The sequence below is a fragment of the Falco cherrug genome, chromosome 12, assembly GCF_023634085.1.
Source record: "Falco cherrug isolate bFalChe1 chromosome 12, bFalChe1.pri, whole genome shotgun sequence".
In the NCBI taxonomy this organism is placed as follows: Eukaryota; Metazoa; Chordata; class Aves; order Falconiformes; family Falconidae; genus Falco; species Falco cherrug.
In genome coordinates this window covers 35,313,197-35,333,850 of record NC_073708.1, presented here as the reverse complement: position 1 = coordinate 35,333,850, position 20,654 = coordinate 35,313,197, and the positions used below count along the sequence as shown (strand labels likewise).

Below are 20,654 nucleotides of genomic sequence, written 5' to 3'. Positions count from 1 at the left end.
TAGCAGATTATAAAAGAGCAGCACTGCCAGTTCAGCACTGACACAGGAGTGAGCGATCAGGGGCGGAAAAACTCAGAAAGCGAAGGGATCCGTTTACATCCCCGTTCGCGGAGAACCGGTGGCCACCCTGCGGGGAACGGGTCTTGCCGGTCCCGCCGCTCGGTACCTCAGGGCTCGCGGCGGCTCTCGCCGTCCGCAGGCAGCGGCCGCCGCTGGGTTCGGCTCTTGGAGGGGCGGCGTGAGCGGGGCCGGGGCAGTGGCGGGGTCGCGGGGCTCGGGCTGCCGCCGCGCACTCGCCGCTTGGCGCCCGGCGGTGGCTCGTTCCCCCCGGCGGGGCGGCCGCGGCTCGGGGCGCGGAGCGGGGCCGCCTGGCAGCGCCCCCCGCAGCCAGCCCCCGGCCCGGCGGGGCGCGGCCGCTGCGCCGCAGGGCAGCCGGCAGCGGGGGGTCCCTCTCTGCGGGGCTCGGCGGCTGCGGGCGCCGGGAGCCTCGGCGTGGGGCTGCGGCGCCGCTTAGGAAGCTGTCGGGCGGGCAGGGGGTGCGGCGGCTCCGGCCACCGGAACTGGGAGCACGGCGGGGCCGGCGGTGGGCGGCCCCGTGGGGGGTCCTGCGGGGCACCGACCGGGTCCCTGCCCTCGCCCAGCGCGGGGCCCTGCGCCCCAGCCCCAAACCGGGACCCAGGGAGCGGAGCAAGCATCTCCGAGCCTGCGTCCGCAGGGCAGCGTTACAAGCAGTGCGGAACCGCGCCGGAGCGGTGCCCCGGCGGGACGCGGGCGGGGCCGGTACGGGCCTCCCGGCACCTGAACCGGGCCCCCGCTCCGCCGAGCGCAGCGCATCCCCCCCCCGCGCCCGTTCCAGCGGCGCTGCGGGACGGGAACGCAGGGAAGGCGTGTGCGTCCCCAGGATGCGGCGCTGGAATTAGCGTGTCTGCCGGCACGGAAAAGCGGTTTCACAATTAAACCATCAGTTTGTTGTTTGTTAACGTTAGGATTCTTCTTCTTCAAAAGAATCTAATTACAGTAACTACAAAACTTGATTACAGCGTCATTTGAGGAAAGGAATTATATTTTTTTGATAAAAATTCAACTGGTTTTGAGAAAAATATTCACCCCCCTGCTTTTAAAAGCAACAACTGCCACCTCCGCACACAAAAGCTGCCCACTGGGGCAGTGAGGAGGCACCTGGGGGGACGCTGGGACCCCCACCAGCAGGGATGGGGAGGGGGACAGCCAGCCAGCAGCTTTGCCGGGGGCACTGGCCTGCAGGATCCAGCCATCTCTTTGTGCTGAAGCAGATGTTGCTCCTTGTTGATGGAGCTCTGAGGCTTCAGTTCAGCTCCATGCAAAGAAACAGTTGTGCCTCAGGATGGGAAGGAAGCAGTATGAAAATTCACCATGGCAAAGGCCTGGGGCAGGCACGAGCCATGTCCCCACACCCCGAGGAGCTGCTGTCGCTTTGGCCTCCGTGGGGACCCTCGGCTGCTCCCCCGCTGCGTGCACAGCTCTCTGATCCCTGCTTTGCTCACCCACATTCCCGCTGCCATGGCCCCACTGTGTCCATGCGACATGGTCTGATCCCACCAGGCAGCTGGCACTTGCTGCACACCTCCCAGCAAGCAGCTTCACTGGCACCGGAAACAATCCCCGCATGGGCTCAGTTAGAGTTAAATGAGGATCAGTCCACCCAGATGCACGAGGTCCGAAACAGCATACACAGCGCACTACTTCGGAAGGTTTCTTGTGGTATTTCATCATCTTACACACTTTGTCATCTCATGAGCTGATGTTCTTTAATCTTCAAAACTTTTCACCAGTGCCTCTCCCCCTCCATGAAGGAGAAAAACAGTACAGCCTGCTCTTCCTGCTATTTGCTTAATTTGTGCTTGCAGCCAACAGTCAAGGGCAGCGTCAGCCACCTGGCATTTCACTTGACACAACTGCAACCTTCTAGCATGGACAGAAATGTGTTGGCCTCTCACTTTCCCCTGCCCCGACCGGGCACTGAGGTCTTTCAAGTGACCAGCAACAGTATGAAAGCAAGCACACCAAACTACTCAAGCTGTAAGTTAAAACACAAACAAGCAACTCAAAAGGTGCAAGGTTTTTTTTTTTTGAATGCCTGCTACTGGAAACATAGCCTAACAGATATTTCAGAATCTATTTAAAGCCACCAATTACTTTTCCTGTTGGCTGCCACCTAGTATATCAAATTTTTACAGGGGAATTAAAATGATCCCAAGACGCAGGCTTATGTAATGGAAACAATGACAACTCCCTACCTGTATGAAATGGGAGTTTCAGAGTTTCAAATAAACCGTGTCCTTTAGTCACGGTCTTGCTTTGCAGTGATAGCGATCACCCCGTCATAGAGGGAAGGGCTCACAATTCACTGTTGCTAAGGTTTGCAAATCAACCATTTTTCTGAAAAATACAGTATGGAGTGACTACTCCAGTGGTACAATACAAGAATGCATAAATTACTGCACTGGTTTATATTTAGCACTGATGGCACGTCAGTGGTCACAGCCTGGTAAGAGAGCCTGTTACTGTGTGCTTCGGTTGACTTTCTGCCCAACAGCCGGACCTGAGGCTGGGTGCTGGCCGCACAGAACAATACGCGAGAGAGCTAACCAACTGTCGGCGTACAGAGCTGGCTAAAAGATACAAAGAAAAATAACGCTTAATGGCCACTGGCCGAGGGAAGCAGAACACACGAACACCATGGGGCTGGAGCCTGCAACACAGCGAAGTGCAGGAAAACAGCATCAACCCTGCTGCCCAGAGCAACGCTCGGGATGGACCCTGAAGCTGGCACAGAGCAGCATGTAGCTTCTGCTTTCCTATTCTAACCCCGCACCAGGCACTGCTCTTCAGCTGACCAGTATGTGGTTCTGAAAGGGCCATCTGTGTTGGTGCACACTGTTGTGCAGAGGTTGTAGAGGCATTAAAAACCTTCATGGATAATAACTCGGTTTTTAAGAGTTTCTCTGCTCTGCAAAAATCAGAAGGCCAAAACCCAGCACTGGGAACTGAAATGCTTCCATGGAGAACATGGCTGAAGGCTGTAGCAGTTATTTTTGTGATAACTGACGGACAGAGTAAAAGATTGTTAAATCAACAGTGCTGTTAAAAAAACCTGACAACCCAAAATATTCTAAGGGTTTGCTCTCTCTGCTTCTGTGGCACTAAACCTGTTTGCAATTCTGTTTAATTACCTTTTTTTCTGCTAAATGTCCATGAGAGTGTTGCTACCTAGAAAAGAGTAGTATTTATATCTCTTACAAAGAGCATTACAATTATTATTCAGTTTGCCATTTGCTTTCAAATGCCTTAGTCTATATCAGGATTTCAGCAAAAATACCAAGACTGCTTTCTGTATCATCCTCGGGCTCCAATGCTTCATTGTGATCCTTTGGAGAGGTATGTACGTCTTGTTCTTGAATGGTCTTTCTCTTTCTTCTGCGAACGTACACAGCACGACTTTTCGCTGTCTCCTCAGACGGTGAGTTGTTTGCACTGATGGCAGTTTTCAAAGCTAACTCTAAGCGTTTGTAGAATCTAGAAGGAAACAATTGTGTAGTTGTTATTTTTGTAGGTTTGCTCAGGATCTGCTACTCTGAGAAACTAATGCTTTTGTAACATAAAACATGCTAAGAGAAGAAAATTGTTACTAATGTTGAAATATTCTAGCCGATACTGGAAGAAAAATTAGAAATATCAGCACATGTCCTTGTGTATGCCATGTCACTTCTCTCTGTAATGTTTGTATGTTAGAAATCAATTAGTGGATATACTCATGTGCCATTAAGACCCTGGTATCAGGTTAAATGTTTGATGAATGATGGCGTTAATGATCAGATGGACTGCAACTATTAGCAATTACTTTTAACAAACAGGGAGATATTTTAAATGTGGACATACAGCAAGAAACTGGTCTTAGTACATGTAGGTGTCTCTCCAGAGTCCTTTTCATCCTCGTGCACTTTTGGATCTTCTGCCTGTTCTGTTCCTCAGTTGGATACAAAGGTAAAGACCCAAAGTTCATGTCACCTTCCACCACCTTCATAAATCATCAGTTTTGGAAACTATACAAAGCATTTAGTGGATTAAAGTGTGCACTGTGATCTAAATACTTCTGAAATGGTTACTGTCGTAGAATAGCAAATGCTGTTATCATTGGAAAAAGAAACTTAAGCCCCATTCAGTAACAAAGAGTCTGCAAATTATAGGTTTTCACTTAAAAAGTGTATAGTCTTCAGAGCTCAAAAAATTAATTTAAATTCCATTTCACACTTTGGGGGGGTTGTCTGGTTTGTGTTGGTGTAATCTTACAAACCTGTCAATCCTTCTTATGTTTTCTTCCATTTTCTGATTAGCTACGTGTATCAGAAATTCAATATATTCTTCAGAGACCATCAATTTCCCCTTGTGGCTCAATGGAACTTCTAAGCAATGAGTGCTCCGGACAGCCTAAGAATACACACACACAGATGGGTTTATCTAGAATAATTTTTTTCATTTTATGAAGGTGATTTAAATAAATTTTAATATGGGGAGTTCATTACAGAAAAAAAAAAAAACCCAAACCAATCCCACTTATCCACACAACTGGTTCGTTTGCTGTCAAAGCGGAAGGGTGTTTCTTTGCTACAGTGTGCCCTGTGACAGCTGTCTATCACATTACAATTTAGATCTTGGCTCGTAAAAAAAATCAAGGTTAAGAGTAACGATATGATTTAGTTACGTTTCTTACAGGGGAGTAGGAAAGTCCTTACCATTGTAATTTTTCCTCCTCTGCCAACTGTAATACCAGAGTTCCTGAACCCAGATTCAATAGCCACTGAATGCTGTGGAACAAATAAATGCCTTAAATAGGTCTTATACACTTTCACAGAGCAACAAATAATTACGGATGGGTTGCAATGCAACTTACAATTTCAGTGTTGCAAAAAAACTTCTTCAAAGCCATCTCCCCAAATTAATGCAGTAATAATTACATTGAAATGCTTTTAAGATCAAGCCCACGCAGCATCACAAATCGCAGCTGTTTTTTCAAAGAACCACAGTCAATCTTGGTTGTCTAATCTTAGCCCGTTAGTGCAGGCAGGACATTAACATCTCTCTGGGTGCTGTACTATTTTATCTTGAAGAGCCGGTAACCATATAGACAGTCGTGCAATACTTTTATAGCTAAAAGTACAGCAGTACTAGAAAAGAAACTAACCACCTCTCTTTTTACATTAATAAAGGAACAAACCCATCACACGTTACTCTCCAGAATAATTCTGGAAAAGCAGAAGGCAAAAGTACCACACAATTAGTTGAAACACTGGAGCCAAATGATATCTAAAATACCGCTTCGCTTTCAGCCAATGAAAGCAGCCCCAGCTCACTGGGATTTTTTTTTTTACCAGGCAACCTGCTTCAGCTCGAAGACTGAACTGTATTCAAGTAATTTTGTTTCCTAAAAAGTACAGCAAAACCTCTATCAAGTTTAAAGCTGTATTTTCTTCATCAGCTTACTTTTACTACCCTAGTTACTAAACATACAGCACATTTGGGACTATTCTTAAGTGCTAATGCTTACTCAGGAGCCAATACTGTTACTTCTACAGCAAGGAATATAACGGAGCAGCCGCGTAACGTTGTTTCATGTAATTTTACCAGAAGCTGTGCATCTTGCAGCTCTTGACATAGCACATGAAGAACAAATGGTTCAAACTTCAGCACAATGTCGCCAGTGGCTTTCTCTAGTGCTTTCATCTGGAAAATACACCAAAATATTTACATTAATACTGCAAGTGTGTGTACTGTTAAAAAAAAGAAAATAATAGCTAGTCGGTGTGAAACAAGCACTGAAAATGCAGCAAATGAGTTCCACGCAACCAGGTTTGTTCATCTGCTTTTGATTTTTCATTGCTCGTAATACACAAAAATTCCATGGATTTCCATGATTCTGTTTACATAACTGATTAGGTTTGATAGAAATTAATCACAAGGTGGACTTTAAAAACTTGGAAAAGTGTGCTTGCCTGTTTATTTCTTTGTACATTCAAACAAATCTATACGGTTAGTACAGCATTGGAAGAGGACTGCCTTATTGCAGTCATGTGCAAACTGAGTAGGTTTGGGTTGGTTTTTTTGTTTGGTTAGTTTTTTTAAACTGTTCTTTAAAATCAGAAGCACTTTAAGTACATTCCCTAACTTCAGGAAACTTTATGGGGTTCAGCATGTTAAATTCATGGCCTAACATACTTGATCACATTCTAATCTTAGTTTAAATAATAATGTGTAGCCCTATGTAAGAGTTGTAAAGATAAAAAAAAAAATCAGGGGTTGAAATTAGAGGATAAAACCCACAAAACAAGAAAAAAAAAAGAAAAAGTAGTAACGTCATAATTATAAAATTCAAGAAATTACCTTCAGACCCCTCAGTTCTGCTAGAAGACTGAGATGCTAGTGGCAATTTTTCCTGGATTTGTGAGCGTGGAGAAAGCTATGTAATAGTAAGCCATGCAGAATGTTATAATACCTCTACTTTTCTATGCTATCTTTATGCAGAGAAATCTTAAGAGCCAATATTACCTTCTTCCATTCAGAAAGGTTGCTTTGAGGCAGTTATATTACTTATTTCATTGTATGATTATTTAATCATAAGCACTGCTTGCCCCCCCTTCTTGTCTGCCTTCACTTCCTTAATTCATAGCACAAAAAAAATTTGCCATGTTAACTTGGGAAATTTCAGCTATTTTCCCATACTTTGGTGTTTTGTCTAGCCCTTCTCATCTTTTTTGTAAAATGAAAATATTAAATAAAACCTCCAGGAAATAATCAAATTCATACGCTTTTTAAAGACAGGATGGCATAAAAGAAAACTGCTGAAGTAACACTCTCTTGTCCTTTCCTTTAAACATTGAAAGGTATTTAAATGTATTTAAGCAGCATGTCCTCCATAAATGTTCTTGTTTTAAGTTGAAAGGCAGGTCTTTCTGCATGGGTAAGCTTGAAATTTGCGTGCCAGATTAAAAAAAAAAAAAAAAACACAACAAAAAAAAGCCCAAGCAACACAGCTGTACTAAAGCTGATGAGAACAAGCAACAATCAACACTGCATAATGCAGTGTTGTACAGAAATACCTAAGGTAACTTATTTAGCATTTGCTTGGGTCTGGAAATGAGTTGTGTTGACACAGTGCTCCACTGAGGTGAATTCACCCTGCCCCAAGAGTGTGCTAGCATGGTCAGCTTCCTTATCCAAAGCTGGGCTCTGCAGAGTTTGCATGGTTTCTCCTCGTGCTCAGTGTGCCGTCGGCTTGGTCTGGGTGGATTTCAGCAGAACACACATCCATGCAGCAGTCCGTCGGCACTCACGGTGCCCAACACCAGCTGGGACCCGCCACGGGCCTGTGTGTCCCCCTTCAGACACATTTCCGTGACCTCTTTTCAGACACCTTCCCACGTCTGAGAACTCCGTTCGAGCCATCTGAGCAACACAGGGTCCTGCTGCAACAAAATGGTCTGTGTCCACTGTGGCTGGAAGCCAAGCCAGACAGACTTGTCTCTGAGACAAGCATTGTAACAGAGAACACATTATGAGTGCGTGTGATATTGGTGAGGGTGTTTTTAAGGGTTTCTGTTTCTCTGAAAAGGCAAAGTAATTTAGCAGATACCCTAGAGGCAGCTTTTCAGTGGGAATACAACTAGTTAAGAAAGTCATACCAACTGAAATAATCTATGCATGTTAGCACCACCCCAAAGCTGTCTTACAATACTTGTATCCTTAAAAAGCTTATTAACAGAACAAAGTATTTTCAGCAGAGGGTTTTTTATTATCTTACTGTGTCTAAGTAATTAATTTCCTGCAAACTCAATTTAACAGGGAAATACTGAAAGCCATTTTCTATTAAGTCCAAGAAGTCTGAGGCCCAAGATTTGCTCCCAGTGAAGCTGATGGGAAAAACACCCAACGGGAATAGGTTTAGGCCCCTCACCTCTGAAGAGTTGGTCTAACGGCTCTTATGAAATGACAGAAAGTACCTGCCTGTGCTATCTAAAAAAGCTCACACAAATGAACCCCCCCCTGTTGCAAACACTGGAGCCAAAGCAGAGAACAACTGACTGTTACATGACTAACCACGGCAGCACCTTCATGCAACGCAGAACGCGGCCCTTTATCTGGAAAGGGTGTACCTTGGGGTACAGCGAATGCATTCACTGCAGCGCTGCACCACTGCAGCCACGTCACCCACTCGGGCACGAGTTAGCGTGGTAAGGGCAGTGCACAGCCCCACTGCATGTGGCAAAACCTGCTCACGAGAGAGGGATGCACTGACACTCAAGCTAGATGCTTGGAAGGTTTGCCAGCAGTACACCAACCCAGCAGCTGACGGAACACGATATGGGTCCGGGTGGGCAGAACTATGTGCACACAGGTCCTGGTGGAAGCGAACGCTCTGCACACGCACGTCTTAAAAGTATTAAATGGCAGCTGGCCAAACGTACATTCAAAAATCCAGAGTCGAAGGTGGTTGAGATCTGCACCAATCGTGTACAAGGAAACAAGTATACCAGTTCAGTTTTACTCTATTGTGTAATAACAAGGTTATATTTGTGTCGTATCAATAACCTTGCAAAGTACTGCGTAATAAATGATGCCTTTTCTCTAAGCATTGGGAGGATAAAGGGATAAAAATAAATTACAAAACAAATATCCTATGTTCATATTGTTTGGGTTAATATCTGCAGTTTGGTCAAATGTTCTGACAGCCGAGACGCACAACACACAGCGTACAAGATCCTGACTTCCCTTCTCATCTCCTAAATACTGCACTAGCAAAGCTTTATTACACATTAGAGTACAGTAATTTCAAAATTAATCAAACACTTTTTTCTTACATTTTCAACTCATGTATAAAAAAAAAAAATCCCATCTACCTGTTAAAGGGAACAGGAAAAAAAATATCAGAGTATTTCCTCTCATAAGAAGAGTCAGCAACAACCTGCTGTGTCCTACTCAGCCTCAAATTTGCTAATGGAAATTTCAGCAAGCTCTGCTTTGCTAGAACAAATACTAATGAAGGCAAGTATTTTGGAGTAGATTTTTTTTGTACATGTCTGAGAATGCATGCATGTGGTAAAGTGAGCTATGAACCGAATGAGAGAATTCTGTCCTTGTAACTGCTTCTTTTTTGGGACAGGCAAAGCAAAGAGATGTACGCAAAGAGCAGACTATTTTTGAAGGCATACCAGAAACCCCCCCTCTCTATTTTTTTCAATTTCAGTGGATTTTAAGATACTAAATTAAAATGCAGTATTAGAGATTCACCGTTAGACTAGTTCCAGATGTCTGTACATAAAAGGCTGTTAGCACAGCAAGCTGGACTCAAGATTGTTAAATTAAAGACAGGGTTTTTTAACTCAAGACAGTTTAACTGACTTGAAGGAGTTACTATATACAAAGTGAATGTGCTCACTGGCATGCTTACCTGAACACATCTACATTAAATGTGGGAAACAAAAGAATTCACTTTGGTTGCTTCTGGAACTGCTGACTAAACCAACAAAGCAAGAACAGCCACAGCTTATGAAACAGTTAATGAACACAACACAAAATATTTGTTAATTACCATTACTGTGTCAACGTGCATGTCGGGCTCTAACTGCTGGAGAATGGGATAAGGGGCCACATCATCCTGCATCTGTGTCCTGCAGGTATGTTGCTGCTTGAGTAAGCACCATCTCGGATGCTGCCTGGCACAGAACTTTTAGGAGGCAAATGCCTAGCATCGTACAGCAATTGTTTATGGCATTAACAAGGAATATATGGCTTTCATTTAGCCCAGCACTGTCTGCTAATGCCTAGGTCACCGCTGTCCAAAGACCAAGTGAGTATACTCTACAGAAATTAAGCTTATTTTACTTAATACTAAGATAGGATAGGATAGTAAAATAGTATACTTAATAAAAGATAGGATAGGGAGCTTTTAAAATCAAATCTAGTCTCTGGTCGATACCTTGCCAGCAATCTAAGAAGGAAAAACAAAGAGCAGATAAAAACTGCACAAATGAAAAATGCATTGTTATACTAACAGTAAGCCTTCAGGAAGGGAAGAACACTTGCTTAGAAAAGCGCTGTTTCTGCTTACTTGGAATAAGGAAAGGGCTTTGAAAAAGTAGGTTTTTGAAAAAGAAGGTCTTAGACCTTCAAAACAGGTCTTAAGAATTTACCAAGTAAAAAACCTAAAGAGAAGTTTATTTTGAAATTAAGAGTGTCAACTCATTTCGGTACCGGGAATGAGACCCAAACATTTATTTGCGTTTCACACGACATTTTGGGTTCCGATAACACGAGGAGCACCGCGGGGCACGGCGGCCGCACCGCACCGCTTACCACATCGGCTTTGCCGCAGGCGTCGTGCGCGACCATGAGCCATCCGCAGTGTTTCTTCTGGATCCCGCAGCCGCCTGGGCCCTGGCAGTGAAGAGAAACGCCTGAGCCCGCGCTACGGGCAGGCGGTGGGGGATCTGCTGCGGCCGTGGGAAACGGCCCGGCACAAGCAATAGCGGCGCTTCCAAAAGCGCCCGTTCTCCGAGCGCACCTCGTAACGGCGGCTTAGAGCGGCCTGTCCGCGCCAGCCCAGGGGCACCCCCGGCCCCGCAGCGCCGCCGGGACAGCGAGACCCCAGGGGCCTGCCCGCCGGGCCCGGCCCCCGCCCGCTGCCCCGTACCCCCGGCCCAGCCCGGTCCCCAGCGCCGGCCGCGCCGCCGGGCCCGCACTCACCGCCGCGCTGCCCTGCGCCAGCACCAGGCGGCCCGAGCAGGAGCTGGTGGTGCAGAACCGCGCTCGCCCATTGAGGAGCTGCACGACAGGGGCAGCCCGCTCGTCCAGGCCGCCCTTCCTGCTGGCATCTACCCGTGCCAGGCGCCGCGCCTTCTGCTGCCCGAAGGCCGCCATCAGGGGGCGGCGGCACCGGGCCCCGCGCCGGCCCGACGGCAGCCCGCGAGGGCCAAGCCTCCCCGAGGGGCGGGCGGCCGGGCGGGGCGAGGGACCGCCCCCCGCTGCGCCCGCGCTCCGCCGCCGGCCGGCCCGGGCCCGCGCTGCGCCGCGGAGGTAGGCGGTGGGCGCAGGGGCCCCGGCGGCGGCGGCTGCGGCAGCGGGAGGGGCTCGAGCAGGGCGCGGCGCGGCGCCTCCCGCCGGCGCTGAGGGGACGGGGGCGGCGGTGGCGGGCCCGGGCTGTGTCTCCGAGCCGCGCTTCCCTCCCGAGCGGCCGGTGAGCCTCCCGGGAGCTGGGGCGGGCCCCGCCGGTCCCGCTGCGCCCCAGGCCTGCGGCGGGGGCCTGGACTCCGCTTCCCGAGCGGCCCGGCGCCCGGGCTGCCGGCGGCGCCCTGAGGCGGCGGAGGCCCCGAGCCGGCGGGAGCCCGCCCTGGCGCCCTGCGGCTTGGCCCCCCGGGCCGCGGCCCGCCCGGCCCGCTCCCCGCCTGCCTGGGGCCGCCTCCGCCTCGCCGCCGGCCCCGCCTGGCGCCTGAGGCGCGGCCCCAGCCCAGCTCGGTGCCCGCTCGGTGCCGCGCTTGTCCGGCGGGGCCGCTGGGATCGCAGCGGGTCAGCTTTGACTCGGGGCCCCCCATCCGCGGGGGGTTTCCAGTGGGGCAGCGCCCGCACCCCGGCCGGCGGGCTGCGGCCCTGCCGCGGGCCCGCATTCTCCTCCCGTGGCCGCGGCTCGGCCTGTCCCGGCGACTCCGGCCGTGCGGCTGCCGCCTCCCCGTGGGGCTGCGCCGGGCCGGGTGTGCCAGCTGTGCCCCCCGTGCCGCGGGGGTTCGCTCGGTTGCCTGAAGGCCTCCTGCTGCGGGGTCGTTTGTTAAAATCTGCATCGCCGGTTTTTTCAGAGCAGGCGAGAGGCTGCCGTGTAATTGGGTTTATTACTGCTGCGTATAGAAATGACCTGTACTGCGGAGTTACTTGGCAGTGTAGGTTGTTTGTCATGACCTTTTGTCAAGGGAGGCCTTAGCAGTGTATGACCCTGCGACCAGTACTCTTCCTGATTCAAACAGGTAACCAAGGATGCGAAGCCTTACAGACTGTATCAGTTAAGAGAAAAGGAAAAAAAAAAAAAGAAAAAGCGGTTAAGTCAAGTACATTTAAAAGCTGTAATCATCTTTGGGAAAAAAACTGCCTCTGGCTACAACCCTGAAGTTCTTCAGCTGGAGCTGGCCAAAAGCCTGATCTCTTGATGTCTTTAAGGTGCCTGTCTGCTGTCCTGTGATTAACTGCTGAGTATCCAGTGAAGCTCTCTGGAGTCCGTCAAGATTCCTGAAAGAACCGTGTGTAGCTGTTGTGTAGGCAGTGTTTTGTTAGAATACTTCACGGATGAGTGTAGTTGTAGTAGCTTAATGTGTTGATAAATCATTCTCACTTCCATTAGTGCATATGGAGCTGTGGGCTGCAGCAGTTGAGGGCTATGGTTGATGGTCTCTGTTACATATGGCAGCAGTGGTGAAATGCAGCTGGAACTAGGGACTGGAGTCTTGAATGCCTGCACTTTTTTTCCTGGATTGTTTTAATATCTTATGGTATCTTGGGTTTTTGATAACTGATTGTAGTTTTTTGTCGCTTTTTTTTACATACAGGGTTCATAGTAAGTAGGAGCAGTGACTGGAATCTCACTTGGCTAGGTTACCCAGTCAGCTAATGTACGACAGGCTGTTTTGCCAGAATGTAGTAGTGAATTGTCAGTGTTTTTCCCCAGAGTACTGTACGTGTCTGTGTATGTCATATCAGTGCCGTGTTCACAGAAGCTGCTCTAGAAATACTTCTACAGATAAATTATTTGCATGTGATTCTCTTAAAATCCATAAACTCCTGCAAATGGTAGTTTATTTTCTGCCTTTTGCAGATTTGGGGAAAAAAACCCAGAACTAAACAAATACACCCCCCACCCCAGTTTAAATCAGCAGTGAGGCTGTTTGATTTCTTTATTTTGAAGATGCAGAATAAATTATGAAGGCAATACAGTATTACTGTGGTTTCCTCCCCTCCCCAGGTATTCTGATTGCTATGGCAGCCACAAGAAATGTGATGAGAGCTGTCAGAGTTTTTGAATTTGGTGGCCCTGAAGTACTTAAGCTCCAGTCAGATGTCTTAATTCCTGATCCAAAGGAAAATCAGGTATATATGAGTTCTGCAAACTGAAATCATGATGTTGAATGATAATAGGTAAACTTACAACAGAATGAAGCATACAAAATAAAATTTTTTGGTCGCTGTGTTCATACTACCTGAGATGTCACAGTTTAACAAATGTGAGCTTTTTACAGTTACATGGGCTACATATTCCATATAAAGGATTTCCTGAAAATAGTTTCAGTTCAATGCTGAATTTTTGCCGACTCTGTTTAAAGAATTTAGTTAAAATTACATGATACTGTGCGGGTTCTAAATCTTTTTAATTAACGCTTAAGAAGCATCTTTTCTTTTAGGTGTTAATTAAGGTCCATGCCTGTGGGGTAAATCCTGTTGAGACATATATTCGTTCTGGAAGTTATGCTAGAAAACCAGCTTTACCCTATACTCCTGGCTCAGATGTGGCTGGTGTAATAGAAGATGTTGGGGAACATGTGACTGTATTCAAGGTATTTATGCATTGAGTTTTAATTCGTTATTTATTGTATCTTCTTTGTGTGATTGCTATACTGCTGTTCCTGTTTTTATTGCTTATAATCATGTAAGCTGCTTGGGGCAGGGGGTGGGAATCATCTTCGTTGACTGGTAACAGCAACATCCTATTGGCAATCCAGTCTGCAGACTTAACTGTAGGGAAATCTGATGCTGTTGAGCTGCAAGAGTTAAAAGGTCTCAGAAGAGGCACTTCAGTTTGTCTGCTTAAGCAATGATCTCAGGTGTACAGAAGTTGTGGTTCAGAAGTGCTTTTATGGCATTACAGAAATATTTGAACGTGGGTGCTTCCTGTTTGAGGTAAGAATTTCATGCAGAAGTGAAAAAAATTCTGTACAGTTTTTGTTTTTTTAAAATGGAAATAGCTTTTATTTTGCTGACTTACAGAGCCCCACAACTTACATATTTGTTGTTAAAACTCTTCAGATATTTTATCACTCTGGTCTAGTAATTTTACTTAGATTTTCTCAGGAGAGAAGTGCTGGAACAGGAGAAGACTTACTGGTTTGCTAAAAGGTATCTTTGAAATCTATTTAAAACCTGTTCTTCCTTTCAAGTCATTAGACTGCTGGTCTCAAACATAAAAATTGTAGTTAAAATTGTGTTGGAATTTCCTGATTTGGGATTTACATAACCTAATCTCTCATCTCTCCCGAAATAGTTATCTCAGGGGAGAAGGATCATGTTTATTCATATTTTCTATTTAGTAGTTTGCTATATCTGCTATGTGTGCTTTTTCTTTCGTACGGAAATTGTGATGCTCTTGGCTTGAATGAAGGAGAGAGATGGGATCAATATGTGCCACAGACACACATCCTGAAAATGCCGAGTAGCCAAGCTCACCCATTTGCGTACTCATAATGCTTGAGAAACAGCTATGCTGATATGCAGCTCTCTGCACAGTAGTTAATACCCAATGTCTGTAAACCAAACTGACGTAGTCCACATGCTGTATTTTTATTGTGATCAACACGCAGACAGTAAAAAGTCAAAGCTCAGTGGCTGCATGTCAGCGGATACTATGATATTCTGCAAGTGGGCTTGGACAGTCAACAGGACTGAAGTGCCCAGGCGCGTGCACATGCAGCACGCTGCCCAGGGTGTGTTCCCTGAATCACCTGCTGTGTTGCTGGTTTGAGTATTCCCTGCTGAACAATGGCAGCAATATTAGTTGCCTTAGGGTCTATTAAGAGCATTTCTGTTTTCCATTCTTGAAACAAAAATAATTGAGAAATGTTTCTTCTGTGTTTCTCAAAGCTTTTGAGGTTTTGCATTTGGAATCTGTGGATAGGATTCTTTAGTGTTCAGGTTCATTAAAGGTAATATTAATGAGACAGTAAGTTTGTGCGTTAACACTGTAGAGCAGGGGTTATAATTATGACACTTTCAGTACACAAAATTACAGTTTGTGTTGCATTGATTGTGTGTATCGGCATTTATAAAAATATTCTCTGTGAAAAACATAACGGGTTGTTTTTAATAGGAGAGCTGTTAGAAATAGCATAAACTTCCGTGAAGTGGTGCCTAAGGTGTATTAAGGAAAAAATAAGGGCAATGATTGATTTCTCTATTTTATTTCCCTCCTTTCTAGAAAGGTGACAGGGTATTTACCACCAGTACGATCTCTGGAGGATATGCAGATTATGCAGTTGCTGCAGTGAATAGCGTCTTTCCTTTGTCGGATAAACTGGACTTCAGGCAAGGAGCAGCGATTGGAATACCCTACTTCACTGCTTATCGTGCTCTTTTCCAGAAGTAAGGTGCCAATCTAAGTTTGCGCATTTCACTTTTGAATATTTTAAATGCCAAAGTTCATATTTCCATTGTCCTGTAAAATGGGGGGAGATCAATGACTGAGAAATGTTTAAAACACTTAAGTCAAATTTGTTATACTGATGGAATTGTCGGATAATCGTTATTTAGAAGCTAGTGACTGTGTTTTCCTGTTAAGTGTTTCCTCTTAAGAGAGCAAACCAGGAAAGGCTTCTTCAATAAGTACCATGTAGTGAAACCATATAACACTTTTTCAGTACTCATTGGTAATTTTAGCTAGGGAGGAAAACCAAGAATAGTTCTAATTTCTTAATTAAATGGACAATGTGCTATAGAGCAGACCCACCTTTCTTCATGATCCTCTCTGCCAGAGACTGCCTCGCTGTGCAGTCCTGTCTGTTGCCATAGGACAGCTTAATATAAAAGCCAGACTTTGCATCAGCTAGGTGAGAGCCTAGGACTGGAAGTCTGGTTTAGTTTGATAGAACAAATGATTAGAACTCGTGGTTTATTTTAAGATCTGTAACAGGTGAACATCTTGAACTGAGGTTCGGTACCAGACTGTTACTTCCTGCTAGTTGCATGTTGACATAATTGTGTATTACTTAAATTCATAAATTATATGGTTTATTTTGCCTCCTTGCTTTCCTAAAGAGGCTGATTATACCTGTTTAGCCATAACATAAATTGGAAGTAATGCTGTGTGAAAGATGAGGTTTGATGTCATTATGTGCAATCTGATACTTAATGATTATATATTGCAATCATAATGCTAAATTTTCTGGGTTTTTTTCATTCAGAGGGTGTGCCAAAGCAGGGGAAAGTGTGCTAGTACATGGTGCGAGTGGGGGAGTAAGTATTTTGAGAAGGCAAGTTATAAGTAATGCTGCTTTCTGTCCTTGTATCTGCTTTTGCCTGCTTGTCTTTTTATCTGCTTATTATCTGCCTTTTTTTTCCTGCTTTTTTTGTGATAAGATTTATGGTTGCATTTATATCAATAAATGGATTAGAAAAATTAGGGTTTTATTTCAGATGCTCTAGGATACATTTTTCTTAGAGCAAACCCTTTTATTCTGAAGAACTATGAAACTGCATGAGTGATTGCTTAAGGTCCCTAATACACAGGGTCACATAGTAAACATACTTTGGAAGTTGGTCCAGAAGCTTTATAACTGGTCTTCCACAGATAAAGCTCATAGCAGAAAGCTGTAATTTTAAAATATGTACAAGTTGTTCTCAGTTCTCTGAGAAGTAATCACTGATGCATAGCAACTCTGCATTTCTGGGATATTTTTACCTATTCTCTGATAGCTAGCAGCACAAGGAGAGATACTGGAATATGTAAATTCATGGCTGAATAGTGAATATGTGAAACTGCACATCTCTGTTTTTTTGGTTTTACATGACAAGCTAATTTTAGATTTCTTTCACACAACATTCTAGTTTCTCTCCCATACTCTGCACTTTCTTGCTTCTGCTGGTGCACTGAACAGCTGCTATAAATGGGCAAAGTTTCCTTAATTGTTTGGTAGACAGCAAAAAGATGCATTCAGATCTTATTCTGATGTACTAGAATGACATTCAGCATCATAGCCTTTTTTTTTTTATTATAAACTAAACATAGTGTTTCTATTCTTACTTATTTTATATGTTTCTTGAAAAGATACATTGCTTTTCATTTACAGAAGCATGTAATGCAAGTCTCTTGTTCTGTGGACTTGTAACCTTTTTTGCAGGAATACTTGTAAAAGCAGCGAGATGTGTGTAGGGATGAAGCACATGCTGAAGAGAAAAGGCAGTTTGTGCTGCATCTTTGTTTTTTTTCAAATAATGCTGACTTCCATAATAATTCTTTAAAAATTGCCTTCTTTTGACTTTTTCTCTGAAAATCAGTCTGGCCATGATGCATTTTAATTAACGGTGTGGTTTTTTTTAAAATTTAGTTGAAAACTGACGATGTACTATTGAGAGAACGTCACATTTGGCAAACAGTTTGGGTAGATCCTGGCCAGACAGAGGGTCATGGTAGATTTTTTTGAGAAGCCTGTCCATTTATTTTGTGTGTTATTCATAATGCAAATGTAGATAGCAGAACCACAGAATGGAGTTTATATGGTCGTCTTTGTGTATGTGTTTGTGTTGTGTCCTGTCCTGTCCCCCCGAAATTGTGCATAACTTAATGTATCCTGGTGGAGGTATCCAGCTGTATGGCCGGTACAGTGGGCTGCAGAACCCGTAGCCTCAGGAAGCAGATCAGTGGGGACTGAACCCCAGGGAGGCATTGTACGTGTCAGCTTTTTCCTCATTTTGCTTTCGCATTCTGTTGCTGCCACACAAAGCAAAACGAGGAGATGGCATTGGTATGTCTTGAGTGATTATTGGCTCCAGCGTCAGGTTTTTATGGAGGCATCCCTCACCTCTCAACATCCTCTGAAGTGCAAAGCTGTTATGAGATGCTGAGAACTTGGTTTCTAAAGATATCATCTAATCCATTTGTGAAAGGTGCAAAAGCAGTGTTAATAAAATTTGTACTTGCAGATTTTCTTTGCAATATATAATGCTGGTATCAGTATCAGGTGATTCTGGGAAGGATTTTCTTGGCTTTGTATCAAATATATATGGCCCAACTTTAACAGATAGACAGCATTCTTCATGGATTTATATCAAATGCTGATAGTTATTAAAAAAACCCACAGAACTTTACTATGCTTCTGTAAATTCTTTTCTTTTTTTAAAGACTATTAGGTGACCTTTAAGAGCCAAATTACTTATTATGGCTAAAAGAACATACGTTACCAGGCCAACTTTTTAAATATGTAAGTTACAAGTTGCTGGTAGAATATATAAAATTTAAGATGCTAAGAAAGAGAAAAAATGCTTTGCTTTTTTCCTTTTTTGCTTTTCTTTTTGACCCTCAGGTGGGAATAGCAACATGTCAGATTGCGAGAGCTTGTGGTTTAAAGGTTTTGGGTACAGCAGGAACTGAGGAAGGCATGAACGTGGTTCTAAGAAATGGCGCTCACCAAGCATTCAATCACAGAGAAGCTAATTACATTGATAAAATTAAGGTAAGCAGGTATTTACAGTTTATTATTTATCTGTAGCATATGAAATAAACAGTCATACCTAAGCACTAATTGGAGTGATTTAAATAAATATTATGTCCTGTCTAGGAATACACAGGGATGGAAGGAGTTGATATAATAATAGAAATGCTCTCTAACATCAATCTTGCCACTGACTTGCAACTGTTGTCCTGTGCAGGAAGGGTTATGGTAAGTTTTGCTTGTCACTGACTTCAGTTTGTGCATTTAGCCACACAATTCAACAGTTACAACTTGAACTATCTTTTAACTGGTTTGTAACAGGTTGTGGGCTGTAGAGGTCCTATTGAGATAAATCCAAGAGACACTATGAGTAAAGAATCTAGCATAATTGGAGTCAGTCTGTTTCTTGCAACTGAGGTAAGAAACATTTTTATTTTAAAGAATGTTTTGTTGACTTACTAACACCTCTATTGCCAGTTAAAATCATTTGTAGGGATGAAAGCATAATTTCACTGTAGCTAACTTGTTTTTTCATTCCTTTATGTTTTGATTTAATCTCAGAACATCATGAAATATTTTGGGTTGGGAAATTTGGTTAAACGCTGGGATAAATAGTCAATGCTTTTCTAAAAATGTTATCTACCTTGTGGTAAATGCTGTCTTTTTTACGTGCAGGAGGAGAAGCATGAATGTGCAACAGTACTCCTTGATGGCATAGAAGCTGGCTGGCTGAAACCCACTGTAGGCTCTGAATATCCGCTGGAGAAAGTAGTTAAGGCTCATGAAGACATTATTCATAGCAGTGGTGCTCGAGGAAAGATGGTGCTCCTTCCATAAAGTATTTTTCCAATTATTTTGTAGCTGTTCAAACTGCACCTTTGCTTATGTGAGTCATTGAATGTATGTTATAAAACACACTTTTTATCAGGTTTCACAGAACGTAGCAAATGCTAACTGACATAAATTATCAATCTATTTCCTTTTTGTAGTAAGCAGAGTTGCATATACTTTAAAGTAATTTGTGTAGCTTTTTTGACTGATGAAGAAATAATTCTTTTCTGCTGTTGTGGCCTTGTGATGCAGGGGAAACTTAAGACAGAATTTGATATCATGCTGTATGTGATGTTACAGTGAAGCCACTGTAGGTAGTGCAAAATGAAGCCTGCTTTTTAAAGAGATATACAGATGCATATAATGAACAATACACATACAACTATGACTTTGTAAATTCCTTAGCCACAAAATTTGTCTCATTCTTCTTTTGTCATATAATTGACTTGGAATAAAAGCTTTCACTGCCAAAATAGTTGACTTTCCAGCTCAAAAGATGGCCAGAGAATCTCTCGGATATGGACTGCTTGGAAGCAGAGGCAGTTTCCTTTTGCTATGGCTAACTTAGTACCTGATGTGGAAGTGTCCCAGTTAATCCAGAGAGACCGTAACTCTGAAGCTGCATGCTAGTATTTGTTACTTTGCAACTGATTGTATTGGCGGAAGCTGCTGATTCCTTGGTGGTAAATGGTTGGGTAGTGAGGACTTAAATTCTTTCTGTGACCTTTATTAAATTTAATGTCACCTGAATCCCTGGCTACAATGAGGAGAAAAGAGAGCCCTGCGCTGCTTTCATGAGTACTTAGAATTTATGTTACTTCATAAATGACTGTGTATGTGTTCTTGACTTGTTCCAAATACAATCCAATTAAGGAAGGACAATTTCTTTGATAAGTTGACAGCTTTTACACTCAAAATACCATTTGGTATTACAGGCACTTCCTTTTAATAATATAACTCTGTAATGAGCAGTGAAGTCATCACTTGCAGAAGAGTTTTCTCAACTTCAAGGGTTAGCTTTTCTGCTCCTTTGAAGAAAAGTGATTCCTTACTAAAAAGAAACTTTTTAGAAGTATCTTTGTCTGTGAAGGTTACTTGCTTTTTAACATTTGGTCTGGATTCTTTTGGTATACTGTCATAAATCAGCACACGTTCTCTGAATCCATATACAGTTTCCTCAGGGTGGTAACTTCAGCACACTACCATTTTCCAAGTTGTGATTTTTTTCCTGAACAGACATTAATTTCTACTGACGTTTTGCTTAATCTAAACTAAGAAAATAATTGGTGAAATCATTTGAAATGTCTGGATTTCTCCTCTGTTTGTCATCCCTTGTTA

At 44.1% G+C, this 20,654-nt stretch overlaps 3 protein-coding genes across 3 annotated transcripts; 1 reads left to right on the top strand and 2 right to left on the bottom strand.

Annotated features, from left to right (window-relative positions):
* Positions 1 to 2,083: 2,083 nt before the first annotated feature.
* TYW3 (tRNA-yW synthesizing protein 3 homolog) lies at positions 2,084 to 11,007 on the bottom strand. The gene is made up of 6 exons (XM_055724308.1): positions 10,777 to 11,007; positions 10,387 to 10,467; positions 5,662 to 5,760; positions 4,773 to 4,844; positions 4,334 to 4,467; positions 2,084 to 3,555 (listed from the first exon to the last, which is right to left on the bottom strand). The coding sequence occupies exons 1-6, from the start codon at positions 10,948 to 10,950 to the stop codon at positions 3,333 to 3,335; spliced, it is 783 nt and encodes a 260-aa protein (XP_055580283.1). The 5' UTR covers positions 10,951 to 11,007; the 3' UTR covers positions 2,084 to 3,332.
* Positions 10,950 to 11,864, bottom strand: LOC129737197 (basic proline-rich protein-like). Its single transcript, XM_055724969.1, has one exon. The coding sequence runs from the start codon at positions 11,862 to 11,864 to the stop codon at positions 10,950 to 10,952; it is 915 nt and encodes a 304-aa protein (XP_055580944.1).
* Positions 11,225 to 20,611, top strand: CRYZ (crystallin zeta). The gene is made up of 10 exons (XM_055724306.1): positions 11,225 to 11,266; positions 11,880 to 12,044; positions 13,034 to 13,158; positions 13,470 to 13,622; positions 15,257 to 15,420; positions 16,239 to 16,290; positions 18,357 to 18,506; positions 18,612 to 18,713; positions 18,807 to 18,902; positions 19,161 to 20,611. Exons 2-10 carry the CDS (start codon positions 12,008 to 12,010, stop codon positions 19,320 to 19,322), a joined length of 1,041 nt encoding a protein of 346 aa, XP_055580281.1. The 5' UTR covers positions 11,225 to 11,266; positions 11,880 to 12,007; the 3' UTR covers positions 19,323 to 20,611.
* The last annotated feature ends 43 nt before the right edge of the window (positions 20,612 to 20,654 follow it).